Source organism: Schistocerca nitens, chromosome 8 (assembly GCF_023898315.1).
Source record: "Schistocerca nitens isolate TAMUIC-IGC-003100 chromosome 8, iqSchNite1.1, whole genome shotgun sequence".
Lineage (NCBI taxonomy): Eukaryota > Metazoa > Arthropoda > Insecta > Orthoptera > Acrididae > Schistocerca > Schistocerca nitens.
In genome coordinates this window covers 35,072,905-35,096,586 of record NC_064621.1, presented here as the reverse complement: position 1 = coordinate 35,096,586, position 23,682 = coordinate 35,072,905, and the positions used below count along the sequence as shown (strand labels likewise).

The 23,682-nt window shown below is 44.5% G+C and overlaps 1 protein-coding gene across 1 annotated transcript in view; it reads left to right on the top strand.

The window, feature by feature from the left end:
- The window catches only part of LOC126199213 (myrosinase 1-like), a 91,589-nt gene that overhangs the window by 11,173 nt on the left and 56,734 nt on the right, over positions 1-23,682 (top strand). Inside the window, exons 2-3 of the mRNA XM_049935992.1 lie at positions 4,274-4,407; positions 19,233-19,367. Coding sequence (XP_049791949.1) covers positions 4,274-4,407; positions 19,233-19,367 — 269 coding nt within the window. The remainder of the gene's footprint in view (positions 1-4,273; positions 4,408-19,232; positions 19,368-23,682) is intronic.

The following is a 23,682-nucleotide window of genomic DNA, read 5'->3' as shown; positions in this document are numbered from 1 at the left end:
AGGACTGGCTACATTAGCCTTCTTGTTATGCTGGTTGTTGGCACCCACCAGGGGCCCACCCAGTCTACTATGAGGAAATTTCGAGGGTTTCACCTCGACCCCACGAGCAGATAAGGAAGTAAAAGTCAACCTCGACAGAGTCCCACCTGCCTGCGTAATCCTCATACCACTAAGGTGCCGTAGATTCCCCAGATATTGCCCACTAACAACTGTTGCGTGCAACTCATCGGCGCGTAGCACAACTTGAGATTTAGGCGTTTATTACAGAGGTTATTAGAATCCTCGTGATCCGGGTGGTCAATCCAAGATCCCCTTTTCCTGTGGCACACAACATTCCACCGCTGTACTGTACAGTGAGAACTGAAGCATGACCACAGCTTACAGTGACCGAGGACAGGTAGCGCGTACCAGTCTACAGCTCATGAACCCTGGGGTCGCGAAGCCCATACTCAGAAAACGAATGCTGAGCCCCTGAGGGCATGTAGATGTGAGTGGTTGACAGAAACATCGATACTGCATGTAACACAGTTATCCTGCTGGAAGATCCTATCGCCATTCGGCAAAACGTAAAGTACGATGGGATCCAGGCGGTTTGCAATAAATTTCACGTAGTCCGTATTTGTGAGACCTATCGCACAATCAGCCTAAGGGCTCAAGCGTCCAAGTTATAGAAGAATGGAAAAGACAGTTGAGGATCTGTTAGAGGACGATCAGTTTTGGATTCGAATCAATAAACGCAGTTCTGATGTTGGGATTGATGATGGAAGCAAGACTTAAGAAAATAAAAAACACGTACATATGATTTATCGACGTTGAAGAAGTTAGTTAAGAAAAATCAAGAGCATTTGTTATCCCCCTCGGTCTTACCACTAATTCTTGCAAAAAGTATAGCAGCATCTATAAGTGTAATATCACACAGCAAGCTGTATGGTCACGAATGAAAATATTCATATCACTGAATCCTGTATCCACTGTCACAGCTCCCAAGACTAAGACCATGCCACTAACACGTTGGCCTATTTCCACGAGGCCCCAATAATTTTACATTCCTCCACCTGCTGACCGAAGCGCGACAGACTCATCAGTTAACAGCACATTCTTGCACTCATTCATGGCCCAATGTCATTGTTGCTGATTCCACTATCAAGTGGTCTGTCTCTTCACCGCCGATAATGAGTCACAGTGTTGGACAGCTCACATACTGACGGACATACGTGAGCCACCAATACATAATTATCGAGTAACATTGGTTCCTGAAGCAGCTGTAAGCTTCCAGTGCTACATCGGTTGAGTGTGTGTGTTCGAACGCTGTCAATGTCGTATTCGCTATTCTGTGGTCCCGCCTAAAAGATGAATTAAATTAGCCCTGCCATTGACAACCCGCAACTGAGAATATCATGTGGAGTCATTACCTAAGTAGTAACAGTATTCCACCATAACTTAATCAGAATCAGTACTTGGAGTTTAACCCTAGGAGAAGTAGAACAACTAGGCACTGATACTATATTTTTTTTATGAAAACAACTTTCAAAGAAAAATATTCAAATTGAAAAACGACAGACATAGATCTTTAACTCTTAGCCATTAATCTAAATATGAGATTGGCAAAACATGTATAACTTGACTAGAAGTCGCCTCACTGTTTAATCAACGGAAATAGTTGATACTATTTAGCATCGAAATAAAGGAAACCTCCACCCTGTGTGGCACTGACGATAAAGAGCACTGTGATCAAGCAACTGGATCTTAATATAGCTACTGTTAAAAATTCCCTATCTTGCTGGCCGTGGTGCGTACTGTGGTGTCACCGCCAGACACCACACTTGCTAGGTGGTAGCTTTAAATCGGCCGCGGTCCATTAGTACATGTCGGACCCGCGTGTCGCCACTGTCAGGATCGCAGACCGAGCGCCACCACAAGGTAGGTCTCGAGAGACTTACTAGCACTCGCCCCAGTTGTACGGACGACATTGCTAGCGACTACACGTACGAAGCCTTTCTCTCAATTGCCGAGAGACAGTTAGAATAGCCTTCAGCTAAGTCCATGGCTACGACCTAGCAAGGCGAAGTTAACCATATCTGGAGAGAGTCTCACTTGTATTAACCATAGCGATGTACCACAAGAGGGAATAAAGTTAAGTATACGAGAAGATCCGTTCTTTTCTTTATAGCATTCATAGAGTATCCTGTTTCAGACTTAACGCAAGACGGCGTGAGTTGACGCGTGCCCTTTCGGCTACTTCAGTGTGGCGTAGCTAGCTTGTTACGCCACAACACGTACATCACCGAATTCACTGCTGTGAAGAGCAGTTCACCAGCGCCGAGCTGCTCGGTGCCGAGAACGTGCGCTGCGTAGCTAAAAATATTGTGACTGCACAGAGGACACGAAACAGCGTCCGCAAACTCCTAGTTTCGAAGCTACTTCCGTGCAACGCCGGACACAGACCAAGAATTCTGCTTGTTCATAAGCCAGGAGCAGAGACTTAAGTGTGCGGTCGTGAAGAAGCACTTCGTAATACCTCAGTCTTCACGAAGAATCACATCTTAGTGTCTCTGCTCGCAGAGAAACGAATGCTGCCATTCCTAGAGGCGAAATCAGCACTTTAGAACCTAATGGTGAGACTGTTCACTTACATCTTGCCAGCAAAGTCTCAAAACGCTACCCAGCGAAGTGTGTCCTACCAACACCTGCCAGAGATCCCCTCGCCGCGCAGTGCCCAGTTGAGAACAAACCTCAGCTCGTTAGCGTGAACTCTCCTTGCGGACGATCACCACGCCCGTTAGAAACGGAATGTCTCCCACTCTGCGAGTCATGAAGTTGTCACCTAACTGCATTCACCTCATACATAGCTCGGTAGAAATTTCTATAACAAACTGACCCCTCCTCCATCTACAAGTCAGCCAGCAAGATACTTTTCTCTGTCTTTTTGTGGAAATACGCGTTGGCGTTTGACAAATTCCTCATAAATTCCTCTGTGCTAAATAAGGCCGGTGGCGGCGTTTGTAAGGTGACACTTCTACGACCTTCTGCTTTCAGCGTCGTCTCGGACGCCGCCTACTTAGCAACCGCAGGGCGTCTGCCAGAAGCTCCTTTCCGCCTGCTTCTCGACGGGCGGCGGAGCAGCCGCACTAAATGCCCGGCGCCCTCTTTTCAGAGCCATAAGCCGTCCTGTCTGTCCCCTTTATTCAAATTTGTGTGTGTGTCGCGGTGCAACGTCCGTTTACAACAGCGAGGTGTAAGGTAGGGACCTATAATGACAGCTTATTCATCACAACTACTCTATTAGCAGCCGTAAGGAAGTGGCTTTCGAATGGGAATCGCAAACGTTTGATGACAAGCTGACAAGTCATCCGAATTCTCCTCCGTAAAATAGCACTAGTGACAGTACGTGTGTCATACGCTAGGAATCTCTTATCGACGTACGTACCTAATTTATACGCCCAGTATGTGAGTGAGATATGCCTGCTTCCCCGATTTAGGTGTTCGTATGAATGTGATGTCATCACTCCCAAGGAAATGATGAACACATAATAGTTTGTCACATAAGTTGCAACAAATGAAAGCAACAGCTTCACAATCACACGGTTTCTCTGTGCTCCGTCAAAACATACGTTTTAAACCTTTTTGAAGTTGCGTTCCATATTGGAAGTCTTGGCTCTTGAATTGTTTTGTTGTAACATAGTTCACAGCATTTTACTTGTTGCATTCATTTCTGTGAAACGTCTATACGTATATGTGGTATCTCGCCTGCTCTCATTATTCATCACATAGACTTGGGACGGTAGCGTATTCTTACCACATGGCTCATATTCTATAAACAGTGTATAGTATGAGAGCTGCCAAGACAACAGAAAGAGAACAAACATCTCAGTGACCGGGCGCACAGTTAATAATTTGGTGAAAAAATAAATTTAGAAAAAAGTAATCTGCGTGAAACAGTTTCGAAACCGGGTCATCCACATAGCAGTTCAACACCGCAACCACTTAACCACGACGCTCTAGCTACTAGAATGTGCGCAATGTTCCACTTGTTAATCTTGGACCATTCACTGGTTCTATTTTGCTTTTTCACACTTCAGTACAGCTTGTTCCTATTTTCATGCCTGATCTGTGTTCAGTTTTTGACGGACTAACCACTTGTCCATCGTACCATTATATCTCAGGGGGGAGCGATGAGGAAGGTATTTCTCAGAAATTACCTATTTTGTAGCTCTTGTCGTTTCGAGCAAACATGTTCTACACTTCATCAAACAATGATTCGCTTTGTACGCAGGCAAGGGCGAGAACATCTGGGACCACATGCTGCACGAACACCCGGAGTACGGCACGAACGGCGACAACGGCGACGTGGCCTGCGACTCGTACCACAAGTATCAGGAGGACGTGCAGATGCTGAGCGCGCTCAACGTGAGTATTCTGTCTGCCACAGCTCATCTGACGAATCGAGCGAGTGCTAAAGGACTCTTCAAGTTGCTAAGCAAAGGCGATTGTGCTGAGAGTGGTAGGAATCGTCTGCTTATTTTTTAAAATATCTCTTGTTTGCAACAGCTAATGCCCTAGCAAAAATGTGTTTCTGGCTTCTGTGACGCTTTAGTGTTAATTCGCAATAACTCATACAACCATTTGCCTTTCCTACAACTAACTGGTATAATATTTTTACAGTAGTCCTTCTTTATACGAAATTTCACGGATCAGTAGTACAGGAACATATCTAATGAGAAATGTTAACTTCAGGGACACTAAAGTAGTTACCTTTTATTCTTTAAAACTGTGTCTTTTTTATGAAAGTGGAAAGTACGGGGGGGGGGGCTTCAATAAGTACTGCAACACTTTTTATTTTGGTTGAAAAAAATGCGGAATCTCTTATGGACAATGTGGAATATTCCCGGTTCAGCTCCTATAGTTTCATGAAGTTCCGATAGGTGATGGCGCTATACGTTGACTTCAAAATGGTATCTTAAACGGAGATGTGTTGCAGAGAGTTGTCCTTGACCTTCTTTTGGGGGGAAACGAGAACGTCGCAGATATTCATACACGCCTCACACAAGTCTGCACACCCCAGAGGAGCTCACGAAACTTGACTGGACCGTTCCTGCTCACACGCCCTGCAGCCCGGATGTCGCGCCTTCCGACTTCCATGTGTTTGGCCCAATGAAGGGTGCACTACGCGGGATGGGATGATGGGGAGGTCATGGATGAAGCAAGACGTGGGCTCTGACGTCGACCAGAAGCGTGGCACTATGCGGGGACAAAGGTCCTCCCAGTAAAGTGGCGTAAGGCTGTCGCACTGAACGGAGATTATGTTCAAGACATAGAGTTTTGTAGCCAAAATAGGGGGAATAATGTACTAGGATCGTCAATAAAGCCACTCTGCTTCCAGAAAAAAAAGTGTTGCATTGCTTATTGAACACCCCTCGTAAAGTACCTTCGAACCTATAGCTAAAGCCTCGTGTTCAGGTTCCTAGCGTTCTCTGAGTACGAAAGGTTAATTGTCTACCCCGCCTGGTGTGGGTAGAACACAGTTTATTATCGCTTGCACTGGTAATGACGCAGAGACTAGTGGAACATCTGGCTCCTCTGGTTGAATGACAGCTCACTTCACGAAGTCAACGCCTAGCCATTAACAAAGACTGGAGCAAATCGAAAGGCGTCGAAACTGTGGCAATACGTCCAGAGAGCGATGTGAATCGAAAAACGTAAACACAAGCAAGGTCCACCTCTTGACTGTCAATGGCGTGAACTGATGGCTTCAGACAACGGCGATAAATGTAGGACGAGTGCATGGCGGCGGTGTTTATGGTCTCTGTCATGTAAGCGGACAGTCCCGCGTGACATGCACGCAGCACCGCCGGCTCCGTCCGTGGGAGCAAGCTGCAGCCGTGCTAGGGAGCCCGACTACAGCTCACCTTTCCTCCTAATCGATAACTGGGCTGGATGCGAAATCCGAATCACTGTTCAATACTGACGTTAACATCCATGCATTCTCTGTAGTGCAAAACCACATACTTCACTGAAAAAATGCAGGATATTCCATCTGTGTCTCCTTCCTCGGTTCATTAAGACAATGCTATGTAAGTACAGTAGCGGGGATTTCTGCTGTCAGTGTAACGTTCCAAGTACATTTTACTTCCCATCAAAGAATCACATCCTTATAGCGAAAGGAAAGATAGTCAGCTTTCACATTCATCACTGTTGCTTCCAGTTGCCAACTGCCATACCTACTGCAGATATCGTTCCCAAACACTTGTAATGGAAACAGTTTCAGCAACACTACCACATAATTAAATATCAAGAATGAAATATAGTTTGTAGATAACTGTGCTAGATGGCATACACCACAGTAAAATAAATACACTCAATCAAAAACTTACAACAACCAACAAATGAGTTTAATCACAAGACATTTGACACAGAACAGAGTATAAATCTTCTTGTTGAAACGAATGTATGGATTACAAAAATATTTAATTAAAAAGGAGCAACTCTTGCATTCCTACTAGGTAGTTATTTTGGGATGTGGTTCTTGCACATTCCTGTAAAAGGGTCTGAAGAAGTTCTTGCTGGCGGCTAAGAAAGCGCAGTTCGTCGCAACAATGGCATCGCTGCCATTCTTTATAGAATTCAGACACGTCGACTGTGGCCAACTGATATCTTCACTTATCCATCAGAGTTTCTCGTTGTCGTCAACGCATAATGGCGATGAAATGGGTATCCAGACCAATTGTCCCGACGTTTACGTGCTTGCAGTGTGTGACAGCTCTACCTCGGGACGTTAACGATCTTATTTTCTTAATTCTCTCTCTAACATCATTTGCAACAGATGGTTCGGCACTCTCACTATTAATGAGAAAGTACATAATTTCGTCTCACCCCCTCCCATCATAAACCATGGACCTTGCCGTCGGTGGGGAGGCTTGCGTGCCTCAGCGATACAGATGGCCGTACCGTAGGTGCAACCACAACGGAGGGGTATCTGTTGAGAGGCCAGACAAACGTGTGGTTCCTGAAGAGGGGCAGCAGCCTTTTCAGTAGTTGCAGGGGCAACAGTCTGGATGATTGACTGATCTGGCCTTGTAACATTAACCAAAACGGCCTTGCTGTGCTGGTGCTGCGAACGGCTGAAAGCAAGGGGAAACTACAGCCGTAAATTTTCCCGAGGACATGCAGCTTTACTGTATGATTAAATGATGATGGCGTCCTCTTGGGTAAAAGATTCCGGAGGTAAAATAGTCCCCCATTCGGATCTCCGGGCGGGGACTACTCAGGAGACTGTAGTTATTAGCAGAAACAGAACGGATCGGAGCGTGGAATTTTAGATCCCTTAATCGGGCGGGTAGGATAGAAAATTTAAAAATGGAAACTGATAGGTTTAAGTTAGATACAGTTCGAATTAGTAAAGGCCGGTGGCAGGTAGAACAGAACTTCTGGTCAGGTGAATATAGCATTATAATTACAAACTCAAATTCGGGTAACGGAGGAGTGACTTTAGTAATGAATAAGAAAACAGGAATGCGGGTAAGCTACTATCAACAGTATACTGAACGCATTATCGTAGCCAAGACAGACATGAAGCCCAAGCCTACTCCAGTAGTACAAGTTTACATGCCAACTAGCTCCGCAGATGATGAAGAGATTGAAGAAATGTACTTTGACGAAAAAAAAAAAAAAAGTATTCAGGTAGTAAAGGAGATAAAAATTTAATTGTAATGTGGGACTGGAATTCGATAGTAGGAAAAGGAAGCAACGGAAACCTTGTGGAGTTATTCACAGAGCATAATTAAATCATCGCCAACACTTGGTTCAAGAACCATGAAATATGATTATATACGTGTAAAAGAGCTGGAGACACCGGAATGTTTCAGATTGATTATGTAATGGTTAGACAGAGATTTAGAAACCAGATTTTAAATTTCTAGGGGCAAATGTGGACTCGGATGGCAATTTATTGGTTATGAACTGCAGATTAAAACTGCAGAAACTGGAGAAAGGTAAGAAATTACAGAGATGGTACCTGGATAAGTTCAAAAAACTAAAGTTTGCTGAGAATTTAACAGGAAAAATTAGGGAACGAGTGACAAGACCAGGGGAAAGGAGTACAGTAGAAGGAGAATGGGTAGCTTTCAGAGACGAAATAGTGAAGGCAGCAAAGGACCAAGTAGGTAAAAAGACAAGGGCTTGTAGAAAGCTTTGGGTTACACAAGAGATATTTAATTTAATCGATGAAGGGAGAAAATATAAAAATGCAATAAACGAAGCAGGGGAAAGGTAATATAACGACTAAAAAATGAGATCGACAAGAAATGCAAAATGTCTAAGCAGGAATGGCTAGAGGACAAATGTCAGGATTTAGAAGCATATTTCACTAAATGAAAGATAGATACTTCCTAAATGAAAATTAAAGAGGCCTTTGAGGGAAAGAGAAGCAGCTGTACGAATATGAAGAACTCAGATGGTGAATCAGTCCTAAGGCAAGAAGGGAAGGGTGAAAGGTGGAAGGAGTGTATAGAGGAACTATACAAGGGACATGAATTTGAAAGCACTATTATTGAAAAAGAAGTGGACTTAGATGAAGACGAGATGGGAAATATGATCTTCCGAGAAGAATTGGACAAAGCTCTGAAAGATCTAACCCGAAACAAGGCCTCGGGAGTAGACGATATTCCATCAGAGTTACTGATAACCTTAGGAGAGCCAGCCATGATAAATCTCCTCCATTTGGTGTACAAGATGCTTGAGGCATGTAAAATAGCCTCAGACTTCAAGAAGAATGTGGTAATTCCAGTTCGAAAGAAAGCAGTTGCTGACAGGTGCAGAAGTTGCCGAATCATGTAAGCAAGTGATGGCTGCAAGATACTAACACAAATTCTTTACAGAACAATGGAAAAATTGGTAGAAGCGAGGTAATACTGACCCTACGAGTTAGAAGATAGGTAAAGGAAAGGCAAACCTACTTTTATAGAATTTGTAGACTTAGAGAAAGCTTTTCATAGTGTTGACTGGAATACGCTATTTGAAATTCTGAAGGTAGCGGGAGCAAAATACAGGGAGAACGGCTATTTACAACTTGCGCAGGAACCACACGGTAGTAATAAGAGTCGGGGGGCATGAAAGGGAAGCAGTGGTTGAGAATGGAGTGAGGCAAGTTTGTCGCCTATCCCCTATCTGTACAATGAGAAGCAGTAAAGGAAACGACAGAGAAGTTTGGAATAGGGATTAAAGTTCAGGGAGAAGAAATTGAAAGAGCAATTGAACGGAATGGACGGTGTTTCGAAAGGAGAATATAAGATGAACATAAAAAAAAACACAAGTATAATGGAATGTAGTCAAATTAAATCACGTGATGCTAAGGGTGTCAGATTAGGAAACGAGATACTTAAATTATTAGATGAGTTTTGCTATTTCAACAGCAAAGTAACTGGTAATGGCCGAAGTATAAGGGATATAAAATGTAGACTAGCAATGGCAGGAAAAGGATTTCTGAAGAAGAGAAATCTGTTAACATCGAATATAGATTTAAGTGTTAGGAACTCTTTTCTGAAAGTATTTGTTCGGAGTGTAGCCACGCATGGAAGCAAAACATGGACGATAAAGAGTTTAGATAAAAAGAGAATAGAATCTTTCGAAATGTGGTTCTACAGAAAAACACTAAAGATTAGACGGGTAGATCACATAACTAATGAGGAGATACTGCATAGAATTGGGGAGACAAGTAATTTGTGTTGACCAAAAGAAGGAATCGGTTGATACGAAATATTCTGAGACATCGAGGTATCACAAATTTAGTACTGGAGGAAAGTGTGTATGTGTGTGTGTGTGGGGGGGGGGGGGAATGTAGAGGCAGACCAAGAGATGAATACATGAGCAGATTCAGCACCGCAACGATCCGTGCCTTGGCTTCACGTGCGGCTGTCAGTTGCCCGCAGCCTAGTGTTCGCAGTGTGCGTCAGCCATGCTCGCCACGTGTGAGTGATCTTTCGTTGTTCGATGAGTTCTCTTAGTAATTACCTGTCTTTTTATTCCTTTGACCGTTCACTTTCCTCAGGTTACTTTGTGACAGCTTGGTGCGGCACTGTTGCTTTCACTCTGACCAATCCGACGGTATCAGCCTCACACACTGACGGAAAAAAATCGCAACACCAAGAAGGAGGCGTGTTTCTTCATCTGAAACGTTATGTCTATTCAAATATCTCGCCAATCGCATTATAATGGCGCTAGCAGCGCCTCAATGACGATGCTTATCAGGTTTGCTTTAAATACACGCTGTAATGGTCGTAAGCGTTAGTTACCTTTGAGATTAGATGTGGTGACTTGATGTTAGTTAAGAATGCCTTCGACGAAGACACCTTTATCAACATCTCACTGAGTTTTGACTAGTTTCTTCTGCAATACTCGCAGTGTCTGTGATTACTGGCGGCAGTGGTCTCAAGAATGTATGGTCGCAAGGGGACTGGGCTCCGGACGGCCACGCAGCGCAACCGAGAATGAAGACCATCGTGTTCGGCGTCTCGCTCCGATGCATCGTACCTCATCTGCAACAGCGATTTGAGCACCAGTTAGCACTACAGTGACACAACGAACTGTTACAAACCGATTACTTAAAGGAAATCTTCAAGCCAGACGCCCTGTCGCAAGCATTTCGCTGATCCCAAACCACCTCCATTTGTGACTTCATTCGTGTGAAACGAGAGCTCATTGGAGGGCAGGGTGAAGGTCTGTTGTGTTTTCTGGTTTTGCCTCGGTGCCAGTGATCGCCGTATTTTGTTTATAAAGAGACCAGTTGAGGGCCTGCAACTAACCTTGTGCGTGCTTGACACACTGGACCTACACCTGGACCTGTGGTCTGAGGTGCGATTCCGTATGGTAGCAGGAAGTCTCTCGTGGCTATCCCACGCACCCTAACTGCAACTGTGTACTTCAGTCTGGTGATTCGACATGAGCTGCCATTCATGAATAGCATTTCAAGGGGTGTCTTCCAACAGGATGTGTCGACATGTTCCGTTGGCCTGCGCGATCACCAGATCTGTCTCCAACCGAGCATATATGGGCCATCATCGGATGACAACTCCAGTGTCATTAACCGTCCACCGACCAACTGTAACAGGCATGGAACTCCATCCCACAAACTGACATCCCGCACCTGTACAACACAATGCATGCATGTTTGCATCGACATTCGACATTCTCGTGGTTATGACGGTTACTACTTTACGACCATTTCACACTTTCAATGCCTTATTTTGTGCTTATATTAACCAGTGATCTTTCAACGTTAATAGCTTAAATCTGATACCTAGGCAATTACACTAGATTAACTATATTTTGGTGTTGCGATAGTTTATTCCGTCACTGAAACTTCCTGGCAAATTAAAACTGTGTGCCGGACCGAGACTCGAAATTGGGACCTTTGCCTTTCGCGGGCAAGTGCTCTACCAAGCACGACTCACGCCCCGTCCTCACAGCTTTACTTCTGCCAGTATCTCGTGTCCTACATTCCAAACTGGTAGAGCACTTGCCCGCGAAAGGCAAAGGTCCCGAGTTCGAGTCTCGGTCCGGCACACAGTTTTAATCTGCCAGGAAGTTTCATATCAGCGCACACTCCGCTGCAGAGTGAAAATCTCATTCTGGAAACATCCCCCAGGCTGTGGCTAAGCCATGTCTCCGCAATATCCTTTCTTTCAGGAATGCTAGTTCTGCAAGCTTCGCAGGAGGGCGTCTGTAAAGTTTGGAAGGTAGGAGACGAGGTACTGGCAGAAGTAAATCTGTGAGGACGGGGCGTGGGTCGTGCTTGGGTAGCTCAGTTGGTAGAGCACTTGCCCGCGAAAGGCAAAGGTCCCGCGTTCGAGTCTCGGTCCGGCACACAGTTTTAATCTGCCAGGAAGTTTCATATCAGCGCACACTCCGCTGCAGAGTGAAAATCTCATTCTATTATTTTATTTTTATTTTATTTACATGTCAAGTTCCGTAGGACCAAATTGAGGAGCAAATCTCTAAGGCCATGGAACGTGTCAGTACATGAACTTACAACATAAAAGTAATAACATATAAAAATAAATGATCATGAACCTGAAAGAAAATCAGTCCATAAGTTTAAGCAAACGCTATCAGCAATACAATAAGAATTAGCTTAATTTTTCAAGGAACTCCTCGACAGAATAGAAAGAGTGGCCCATGAGGAAACTCTTCATTTTCGATTTGAAAGCGCGTGGATTACTGCTAAGATTTTTGAATTCGAGTGGCAGCTTATTGAAAATGGATGCAGCAGTATACTGCACACCTTTTTGCACAAGAGTTAGGGAAGTCCGATCCAAATGGAGGTTTGATTTCAGCCGAGTATTAACCGAGTGAAAGCTGCTTATTGTTGGAAATAAACTAATATTGGTAACAAGAAACGACAATAAGGCATATACATATTGAGAGGCCAATGTCAAAATACCCAGACTAGTGAACAGAGGTCGACAAAAGGTTCGTGAACTCACACCACTTATTACCCGAACCGCCCGTTTCTGAGCCAAAAATATCCTTCTAGAATGGGAAGAGTTACCCCAAAACATAATACCATACGACATAAGTGAATGAAAATAAGCAAAGTAGACTAATTTACGTGTCGAAGTATCGCTCACTTTCGATACCGTTCGAATAGTGAAAATGGCAGTATTAAGTCTTTGAACAAGATCCTGAACGTGGGCTTTCCACGACAGCTTACTATCTATCTGAACACCTAGGAATTTGAACTGTTCAGTTTCACTAATCATATGCCCGTTCTGTGAGATTAAAACGTCAGGTTTTGTTGAATTGTGTGTTAGAAACTGTAAAAACTGAGTCTTACTGTGATTTACTGTTAGTTTATTTTCTACAAGCCATGAACTGAGGTCATGTACTGCACTTCTTGAAACAGGGTCAATGTTGCACACAACATCCTTTACTACCAAGCTAGTGTCATCAGCAAACAGAAATATCTTAGAGTTACCCATAATACTAGAGGGCATATCATTTATATAAATAAGGAACAGGAGTGGCCCCAACACTGATCCCTGGGGCACCCCCCACTTGACAGTACCCCACTCAGATCCCACATCACAGCCGTTATCAACATTGTGAATAATGACCTTTTGCTGCCTGTTGCTAAAGTAAGAGGTGAACCAATTGTGAGATATTCCCCTTATTCCGTAATGGTCCAACTTCTGGAGCAAATATTCCGTCACTGTATTTGTATTTAGGCAGTGAATCCCCACAATAAGCCTTATCTCTTATACATTTATTATAGCTTTTTTTCTTTTTCCCTTTTGCAGTCTCGTCCACCTGAAGAAGGGCTTATGATTGCCTGAAATCGGTAGTATTTTTAAACCAATAAAACTGTTTACTACTGAAGTGGTTGATTATCTGATTATGCTACAGAAAGAAGAGACAGGTTTAACATTCCGTTCAGGACGAGATCATTAGGGGTGGAGCACAAGCTCGAATACGACAAGGATGGGGAAATAAACTGATCATGTCGTTTTCTAAAGAACCTTCTTATTCGCTACTTACGGAAATGAAGGAAAACTTGAATCAGAATGGCCATGGGGGTTTTGACCCTGTCTCTGTCGTATGCGAGTCCATTACGCTAACCAACGCACCACCTCTCTCAGTTACGATGAAACCAGTTACAGGTTAACCTAGGAGTGCAAACTAGTTAGGATTCTGGTATTAATGCCATGAAAATATTCCCTTTTATATAAAATTTGACCCATGAATGAATAACAACGCGATATCAGTACTGATAATAAGCTATCAGGTAGAAAGCAAATGTCTATAGGGCAACTTAATACGTAAAGAGGCCTTAAGCATGAACTACAGGAAATCAGACCACAACGAGGATCTTCAATCGTCGTAATGCGGCTTATACGTACAGGTGTAAATAGCCCTCTTCTTATGGAAAAGACGTGTGCAGTACGGGTGTAGCTGCGCTTTCTAAGGTCTAATAGCTAACGACAAGTAGCATGAACCACTAAAGTTCAAAGTTTCTATTTCTTCATGACTGCAACACGTGCCTGGAAGTTGTCTGCAAGTCAAAACCTTCATTTTGTCTGCAAAATTGCGTGTAAAGAAGAAAATACTTTGTCTGTTGAAGTTATTTTATGGTAATATTAATTCTGATGAAGGCAGGTCATTTGTAGCAATAGTTGTGCTCACATCTGCTACTAACATGAAGAAAGGCTAAACGAGCACATGTGCAACTGAGCGTAGCAAATCGTAAAATTGAGAGATGAATGCAGAAGACGAAAATCGTCGCGTCCAACCTCCTTTCCCCAGAGTAGTGCGGAAACTCGACGTGGTATGGACTCAACAAGTCACTGGAACTCAGCTGGTGACATATTGAGCCATGCTGCCTCTACAGTCGTCAATAAATGGAAAAGTGTTGCCTATGCATGATTTTGTGAATGAACTGAACTCTCGATTATATCCCATAAACGTTCGTTGGGATTCTGGGCGGGCGAACTGGTGACCACACCATTCGATCGAACTGTCCAGAATGTTCTTCAAACCAATTGAAACAGTAGTAGCCCGGTGACCTGGCGTATTGCCATCCACAAAAATTCCATCGCTGTTTGGCAGGAAATGGTCTCCAAGCAGCCGAACATTACTGTTGCCAGTCAGTAGTCGGTTTGGCTGGACCAGAGCACCCAGTCCATCCCATCTTAACACAACCTTTATGAGCCACTAGCGGCACACAGTGCTGTTTTGACAATTTGGGTTCATGGTTCCGTGGGGTCTGTGTCACACTCGATTCCTACCATCTGTTCTTACCAACTGAAATCGGGACTCATATGACCAGGCCACCGTTTGCGATCGTCTAGTGTCCAGCCGATGCAGCCGGCAGCCCACAAAAGGCGCTGCAGGCGATGTCGTGCTGTCAGTAAGGGCCCTCACACCGGTCCTCTGCTGCCATAGCGCATTAACGTCATATTTTGCCGCACTGTCTTAATGGATACGTTCGTCGTACATCCCACATTGATTTCTGTCATTATTTCATGTAGTGATGCCACAGACGGCCCCTGCTAGGCTGACTACACTCAAGACACCCCTGTGTACCATATAACATACACAAGCACTTGCAGGCGCAACCAAGAGGAATTACAATTCTTCAAAATAAACAGAACTTCCAAGAGACTAATGCGAACCTTTTTCTGTAGAGGTCGCCTCACAGACACAGGGAAAGTTAGAGAACACCGCCGGCCTCCGCCGGCTTTATAAGGCCAGCGCAGCAGCAGTACAGACCAGCTACGACAGACCTCACCGACGCTCTTAATGAATAGTCGTCTACATGTTATTTGTTTCCTTTGTATGTATATAGTGATATTTCGAGAAGTGTAGTTCAGTTACAATAAACGACATTATACTGAGTGTTCTACAATACTGTTGCTTGTCTGTTAACACGACAGCTCTCTGCAAACGCCGCTGCTCTCGGTCGTTACGTGAGAGCCATCGGCCACTTCATTGTCCGTGGTGAGAGGTAATGCCTGAAATGTGGTGTTCTCGGCCCACTCTTGACACTGTGGATCTCGGAATACTGAATTCCCTAACGATTTCCGAAATGGAATGTCCCATGCGTCTAGTTCGAACTACCATTTCGCATTAAAAGTCTCTTAATTCCCGTCGCGTCGCCACAATCACGTTGGAAACCTTTTTACATGAATCACCTGAGTACAAAAAACTGCTCATTTATACCTTGCGTACGCGATACTACCGTCATCAGTATATGTGCGTATCTACATCTACATATATACTCCGCTAGCCGCAAGCGATGTGTGGCGGAGGGCACAATTCGCGCCAGTCATATTTCGCTCCCTCTGTTCCACTCGCGGATCGCGCGAGGGAAAAACGACTGTCTCAACGCCTCAGTACAATCTCTAATTTCCCTTGTCTTTGAACAGTGATCATTGTGTGATTTGAAAGTTGGTGTTAATAATATATGCTATACACCCCCAGCGAAGATCGGATTTCGGAATTTAGTGAGCAGCCCCTTCCGTTTAGCGCGCCGTCTATCTACAAGTGTGTACCACTTCAAACTTTCTATGAGATCTGTAACGCTCTCTCTATGGCTAAATGTACCAGTCACGAATCTTGCCGCTCTTCTTTGGACCTTCTCAATCTCTTGAATCAGACCCAACTGGTAAGGGTCCCATACGCACGAACAATACTCTAACACTGGACGAACTAACATATTGTAAGCTATTTCCTTTGTTGAATGACTGCATCGCTTCAGGATTGTACCCATAAGCAGCAATCTAGAGTTCGCCTTACCCGTTACTTGTGTAAACTGATCATTCCGATACAGATCATTTCGAGTAGTCACACCCAGGTACTTGACGGATGTTACCGCTTCCAAAGACTGGGCATTTATTTTGTACTCGTACATTAATGGGGATTTTCGCCTTGTTATACGCGGTAGGTTACACTTACTAGGCCTAATATTGAGAGATAACTGCCAGTCATTACACCACGCATTTATTTTCTGCAATTCCTCACCGATTTGTTCACAACTTTCGTGTGATACTATTTTCCTGTAGACTACAGTATCATCGGCAAACAGTCTAATGCCACTGTCAATACCTTCAACCAGCTCGTTTATGTAAATCGTTAAAAGCAGCGGACCTATTACGCTGCCCTGGGGCACACCTGAAGTTACGCTTGTTTCTGTTGAAGTCACCCCGTTCAGGACGACATACTGCTCCCTGTCTGTTAGTAAACTTTCTATCCAACCGCATATGTCATCGGATAGACCGTAAGCGCGCCCTTTTTGGAGCAAGCGACAGTGCGGAACTGAGTCGAACGCCTTTCGAAAGTCGAAAAATTGGCATCAACTGGGGAGCCAGTATCTAGAGCCTGTTATATATCACGCAAAATGAGGGCAAGCTGTGTCTCGTATGACCGCTGTTTCCTAAAACCGTGCTGGTTTCTGCAGATGAGCTTCTCAGAGTATAGAAAGGTCATGATGTCTGAACACAAAATATGTTCCATGATTCTACAGCAAATCCCATGACTTTTGCCAATCACTGTGTACTACGCTTCGATGCAGACAGTAATCACAAGCTACCTCTGGTTCGAAAATTTCACACAAGCATGAAGATAGTAGCTACTTTGGTACGATTGCGCACTAACTATGGTTCATCTCCTTCTCACTCACATAGACGTCAAGGATAAGCCTTTTTTTTTCGTCAGAAGAAACAAGAAGGTGGAGTGAATCACACGCTGTATTCCTACAGTTTCTTCGAAGCACAACAAAACTGTTCAGTGATTTTCTTTGTGCTTCCAGACCCTACCTTGTCCTGCAGGATCACCGGATCGCTCTCGAACTGAGAAAGTTTTATCGTGGGCAAAGCCCTTCAACCATCTCGGCATTTGGACTATGTATCCCATCAGTCGGACAGACCCTGGCTCTATAACCCTACAGATAATATCCAGTAACTCTGTGAATCAATGCTGAACCGAATAATAGCTTGCACAAGAGCCAGAAGTGGGCCAACTCGTTATTGATTTTCTGAGTCTGTGAAGCTGTTTCTCTTGAAAAAACTATCAAATTTCTCAGAAGCTTCAATCGCTTGTTTGTCTGTACACGAATATAACATCTACCGAATTCCGTCCGATACGGATAATTCCTTCACATCGTGTTGTTCTTTTTGTATTCTTTTGAGTGTATTTCCACTATGTCCGAATTAAGTGGCTTTGAACGATATGCTTTGAGTGTAAAACACTTGTTCTCGTTATGGTGCCTGAGCAAGACGAGACAGTTCTTATATCCAGCCAGGTTGTCTCCTCCACAATCCAAGCACTGTAAATTAGTAGCCGTGCACTGAGTTGACGAATCTCCTGCGCCACATGTAGTACGGCGCTCTAAGAAAGACGCTACAGTTTAACGTCCCCACCAATAAAGAAAGGCTGAGGAAAGAAATCGGCAGTGCGCTTTTCAAGGGAACCAGTTGGAGCTATTTAGGGAAATCACAGAAAAACCTACATTTGGATGCCCGCGCCAGGATTTGAACTGTCGACCTCCCGAATGCGAGTCCAGTGTCCTGGCCACTGCGCCTCCTTGCATGGTACAGCGCTCGAGACTACGGCATTGAGTCTGAGGGATTCGTTACATTGACGGACGGATGGAAAGGATGGATGCACTTAACACCTAGACCCAAGTAGATAAACGTACTTGTGGGACAGAGAATCCACTTTAAGAACAGTTTTGATTTCGAAAAATATTTGCTGTTCGTCAAATTCTTAAGTTGCTCCTCGAATAACATCCTGCCTCCTATGTAAGTAAGTATGAAAGGCACTAAACTGCACTTTACTAATAAATTCATTGTGCTAAATGGTTAGCTGTGAGTGCTTCCTTACTTCCAATTCGATCCTGTTTTTACCGGCAGAGGTAATATTAACCATTTTGCCTTTGGTTTCTGGATGGTTTAAATTTATTAATTTCCAACACACGCTGAATGCATGTTGCTAGCATTATTTAGTTACTTTCGAATACAAACGCAGTAAGGAGCACAGTCATTTGGTTTATACTAGTTGTTTTTAGCTAGAGCTGTCAAATAACAGTAGTGACATTTTTCTCATCAGACTGTACCTAAAGAGTTATTTTGAGTGGAAACATCTTGTGCTGCGATACTTTCGAGGCTATTTCCTGTAGCAATCTTTTTCTCAACAGCATGCAGAGTGTCAACTTCATTGACACCATTACTGTTTTCATCTGATTGCTGGGCTTCCATATTGGCTACATCCCCAGGACTGGTATAACGCCACGCTACTAATGCGTCACAGAAAGCAGCTGTGAAAAGGTAAGCAGCCGCTGGGTGGCGACACAATCCATACACAAACACTGAAGCACTACTTGAGCAAACGGGCCGACACAGACTGGGATACTCTGGGTGAAGAAAGGGATGCTAGCTCGCCTTATACCCCCTGAGGCGTTGCGGGACGGATGAATTGCTTTTCGTTATCAGTCAATTACGTGCCTATCAGAAGTATATATGTACTCGTTTCCTGCACGGACAGCAACAGTTTGGCTTACATGGCACCCTGACGGTGATTTCGAGTAGTTACTCCCCTTTCCTGCCTTACTTTTCGTGTTTTGTCTGTTACGACTAACTTTGTGCGACCGTTGTATGCTCTTGTCGTACCCTCCTAATGAGTTCTGTAAAAATTATCTACGCAGTGGTTATTAAAGTAACTTTTATTTCTCTTTTGTTCGAGAACAGGCAGATGTGTACCGGTTCTCCATCTCGTGGGCCCGCATCCTGCCAACCGGGGACCTCGACATCATCAACCAGCCGGGCATCGACTACTACAACAACCTCATCAACGAGCTGCTCGCGAACGGAATTCAGCCCGTGGTAAGAGACACACACAAGTGTGTTTAGGTGGTGCAATTTTTTAGTTGTTTTGTGTTGCAATCTAATGCTGGAAACTTCACCTACAACGGAAGAAACTGTTACCGGAATATGTTACGGAAAGGAGGACTCAATTTATTGTAGAGTGGGTTGCTGGATGTGAGACAAAATGTTCCCTCCTCTTAAATCGATGTGCGCTGTTTGCATAAACTTACTGATGCCACAAAATTACTTCTTTCAATTTTCAAACATTTTTTTTATTTATTCTGAGTAGCTTTTTCCAGCTCGGTGTCATGTCCACCGTTATTACTAAAGCTAGTTCATGTAGAAATATTGTTCCGCCGTATGAACTCGACAACTGCGAAAAGAATTCCGGATCAACCGGTTCGTGGAATGAGTCCATGTTCACTCATCGATATAGACTGAGAAGCGAAAATATTGTGAGCGCCTGCTTAATAGCACGGTGGTCCACATATGGGACGCAAGACAGCAACGATTCTGAGTGATATGGGTTATACGAAAGCTGGGTCTCCAGCGCCAGATATCTACGCACAGGTGACGCACTTCCCGTAAATTACGGGTCGACATCCTGTGGGAGTGAGGTCTGCGCCCATTAGTGTTCCAGATGTGTTTCACCGGGTTCAATAGCACGATTCAGGCCTTGTAACACCGACTGTTATCCTGTTTGACGATTCCATCGCCATCGGGGAAGACATCAAGTATGAAGGGATGCAGGTGGTCTGCAGTAATATTCACGCATCAAATGAAACCTTGTGGGCAAGAGAACTATTCAAGTCTCAAACATCTATGAGGTACACAGGGTGTTTCCGTAAGAGCGTCCAAAAATTGATCATGACATAGAGGATGCACCACTGAACAATATGAGGTAGGGAACCTGGGGTCGCAGAAGCCAGTTTAAGGCTACGCCTACGTGTAACGACATTCCTCTCAACAGCGAGTAGTTCGCCTTCTGTAATGTTCGCACATGCATTGACAATGCGCTGACGCATGTTGTCAGGCGTTGTCGGTCGATCACGATAGCAAATATCCTTCACCTTTCCCCACAGAAAGAAATTCGGGGACGTCAGATCCGGTGAACGAGCGGGCCATGGTATGGTGCTTCGACGACCAATCCACCTGTCATGAAGTATGCTATTCAATACCGCTTCAACCGCAAGCGAGCAATGTGCCGGACATCCATCATGTTGGTAGTACATCGCCATTCTGTCATGCAGTGAAACATCTTGTAGTAACATCGGTAGAACATTACGTAGGAAATCAGCATCCATTGCACCATTTAGACTGCCACCGATAAAATGGGGGCCAATTATCCTTCCTCCCATAATGCCCCACCATACGTTAACCGGCCAAGGTCGCTGATGTTCCACTTGTCGCAGCCATCGTGGATTTTCCGTTGCCCAATAGTGCGTATTATGCCGGTTTACTTTACCGCTGTCGGTGAATGACGCTTCGTCGCTAAATAGAACGCGTGCAAAAAATCTGTCATCGTCCCGTAATTTCTCTTGTGCCCAGTAGCAGAACTGTACACGACGTTCAGAGACGTAGCTATACAATTCCTGGTGCATAGAATTATGGTACGGGTGCAATCGATGTTGATGTAGCATTCTGAACCCCGACGTTTGTGTGATTCCGGTTTCTCGCGCAATTTGCCTGCTACTGATGTGCGGATTAGCCGCGACTGCAGCTAAAACACCTACTTGGGCATCATCATTTGTTGCAGGTCGTGGTTGACGTTTCACATGTGGCTGAACACTTCCTGTTTCCTTAAATAACGTAACTATCCGGCGAACAGTCCGGACACTTGGATGATGTCATCCAGGATACCGAGCAGCATACACAGCACACGCCCGTTGGGCATTTAGATCACAATAGCCTTACATCAACACGACATCGAACTTTTCCGCAATTGGTAAACGGTTCATTTTAACACGGGTAATGTATCACGAAGCAAATACCGTCCGCACTGGCGGAATGTTACGTGATACCACGTACTTACACGTTTGTGACTATTACAGCGCCATCTATCACAAAGCGAAAAAAGTAGTCCAACTAAAACATTCATATTTTTTACGTACTACACGAATATGTAATAAAAAATGGGGGTTCCTATTTAAAAAAACGCAGTTGATATCCGTGTGACGTATCGCAGCGCCATCTAGAGGGGGCCAAACATAGCGGCATCTGGTTTCCCCCTTCAAACTAGACGAGTTTCGTTCTTTGTAGTTTTTTCGTTTGATGCTTATTTCGTGAGATATTTGGCCCGGTCACTATCAATGGATCACCCTGTGTATGGATCGTGACAACCCTTTGAGCATCAACTAAGACCGGAAGATGGCGCACTGAAGCGCAGAAACTGGTAGCTACACAATTAATAAGATCACAAGGGCGGCTGTAGGCGTTTCATTTTCTTACAATAGTGAACGGCCGTGGTCCGCGAGACCTCCAATCAAAAGGACGGACATATAGAAACCTCTGCCTGAAGTCAAGGTGGCTGGTGGGAAACAGTGAAGCGTCAACGACCACAGTAAAATGTTATTACGGTTCAGTACGTACGTTCACAGTGATTACAAATCGTCGTTCTCCTGCAGCAGCCTCGGCTGTTGCAAAGTCAGCCGGGTGTTGGATTCGAGTCAGCTCAGCGTCTGCACGCCCAGGTGGTGACGTCAGCGACTCTGGCGGCGTGGCGGCTGTCCAGCGCGAAGTGATTTCGCTCGCTCCGTCCGAATTCTACGATGACGCTCGATGACCGAAGCGCAATGTACCTGCTGTCGGCAGTCGTGTGGTCGGTTGTTGTCCCCCCTAGCCGCCTTCGGTTTCAGCGCCCGTAGGCGTCTGAGTGTTGAACAGGAACGTCGACCCCAAAAGCCCCTGTTGCTGGCTTCCGCGTTGAAGTGCGGTACTGGCAGCACTCTAAAATGTGGTGTCGTTTCTCCATTAATAAATGGCAGGAGGTGAGCAGCATGAAGTTCATCCAGTGAAGAAGACCATCGTCTTGAGCAGCGCTAGTTTACAGACAGTACTGGAGCATATAGGTCATAGATTCAATACAGTATCGTAATCACAGAATCGAGTGCTGTGAATGCCATCGATTCCAATGTTCAACTCATGACGGCAGGTGAAGAGCTGGAGTATTTAAACTGAGCTAACGTGAGGCTATGACGCAAAGTTCGATTCGCAATGGCCGAATGTGCTCCCCTTATTCTGCTACAATCCGTCCCTGGTAGCTGTGTGGTCAGCGCGACGGAATGTCGTGCCTAACGGCCCGGGCTCGATTCCCGGCTGGGTCGGAGATTGTCTCCGCTCAGGGACTGGGTTTTGTGTTGTCCTTATCATCCAGTGTGCGATTTGCAGGGGGGGGGGGGGTTTAGTTTATGCATCCCAACTTGGGATATTTATTTCCCACGCATTGGAGTAAAACTGTACATATAATTTAAATTTGTGGAGCCGAACACTGAAAGTTTTTAATAAGTGTTACTAATAATATTATTAATATGTTTCAGTTTTCTATCATCAAAATAAGTACAGCCTTTCACAAATGTGCCTCTACTTTTTGAATTCCCCTCGTATACCTGTATATAGATTATTTTGTAAATAAGCTTTACCTATAATGTACTTTTAAAGATATAACAAGGGATGAATAGTGAATAGTGAGTTTCGGCATTAACATCTATTTATAAGTAGCTGTTTAACCATGCGTAACGCCACGGTCCAAGCTAGTAACATATATAATTCTACTAACCCCCTAAGACATCCCCTCCACTGGTAAAAGCGCAAATTGCACCCTGTTATCATCCTCATTTCATCCCCCATCGACACGCAAGTCGCCGAAGTGGCGTCAAATCGAAATACTTGTAGCAGCCGACCGGTCTGCCCGACGCGAGGCATTTCCATTCTGCTACATTCACTGAACAGGCTGTTAAGTGCTGTGTCGGTCCCTCACTATGTGCTCTTACAAAATACATACAGTTTCTTGCAACTTGCCTTACGGGCTAACGAATATGCTTTTCCCGCTTCCTTTGGTTTTCCGTCCTCTTTTTCTGCTGAACACTTATTCCTTACTCGGGTGACAGTGACGTCGACCTGACCCACTTGCGTCATAATGCCTCGCTTCCTGCTTCTCTGGCATGACTTGAATTTGCCTGAGACTATGTGAGTGAGTTTAAATATTTTTTTCTGATTTCTACCCCTTACTATTCTGTGTCGTAACAGCCAGATCGAGGAAAAGTTGATTTTCGGTTAACTTTTCAACACGGGCAGCCTTTGTTATCAGTTCTGCAATATTTTCGGCAAAATAAGG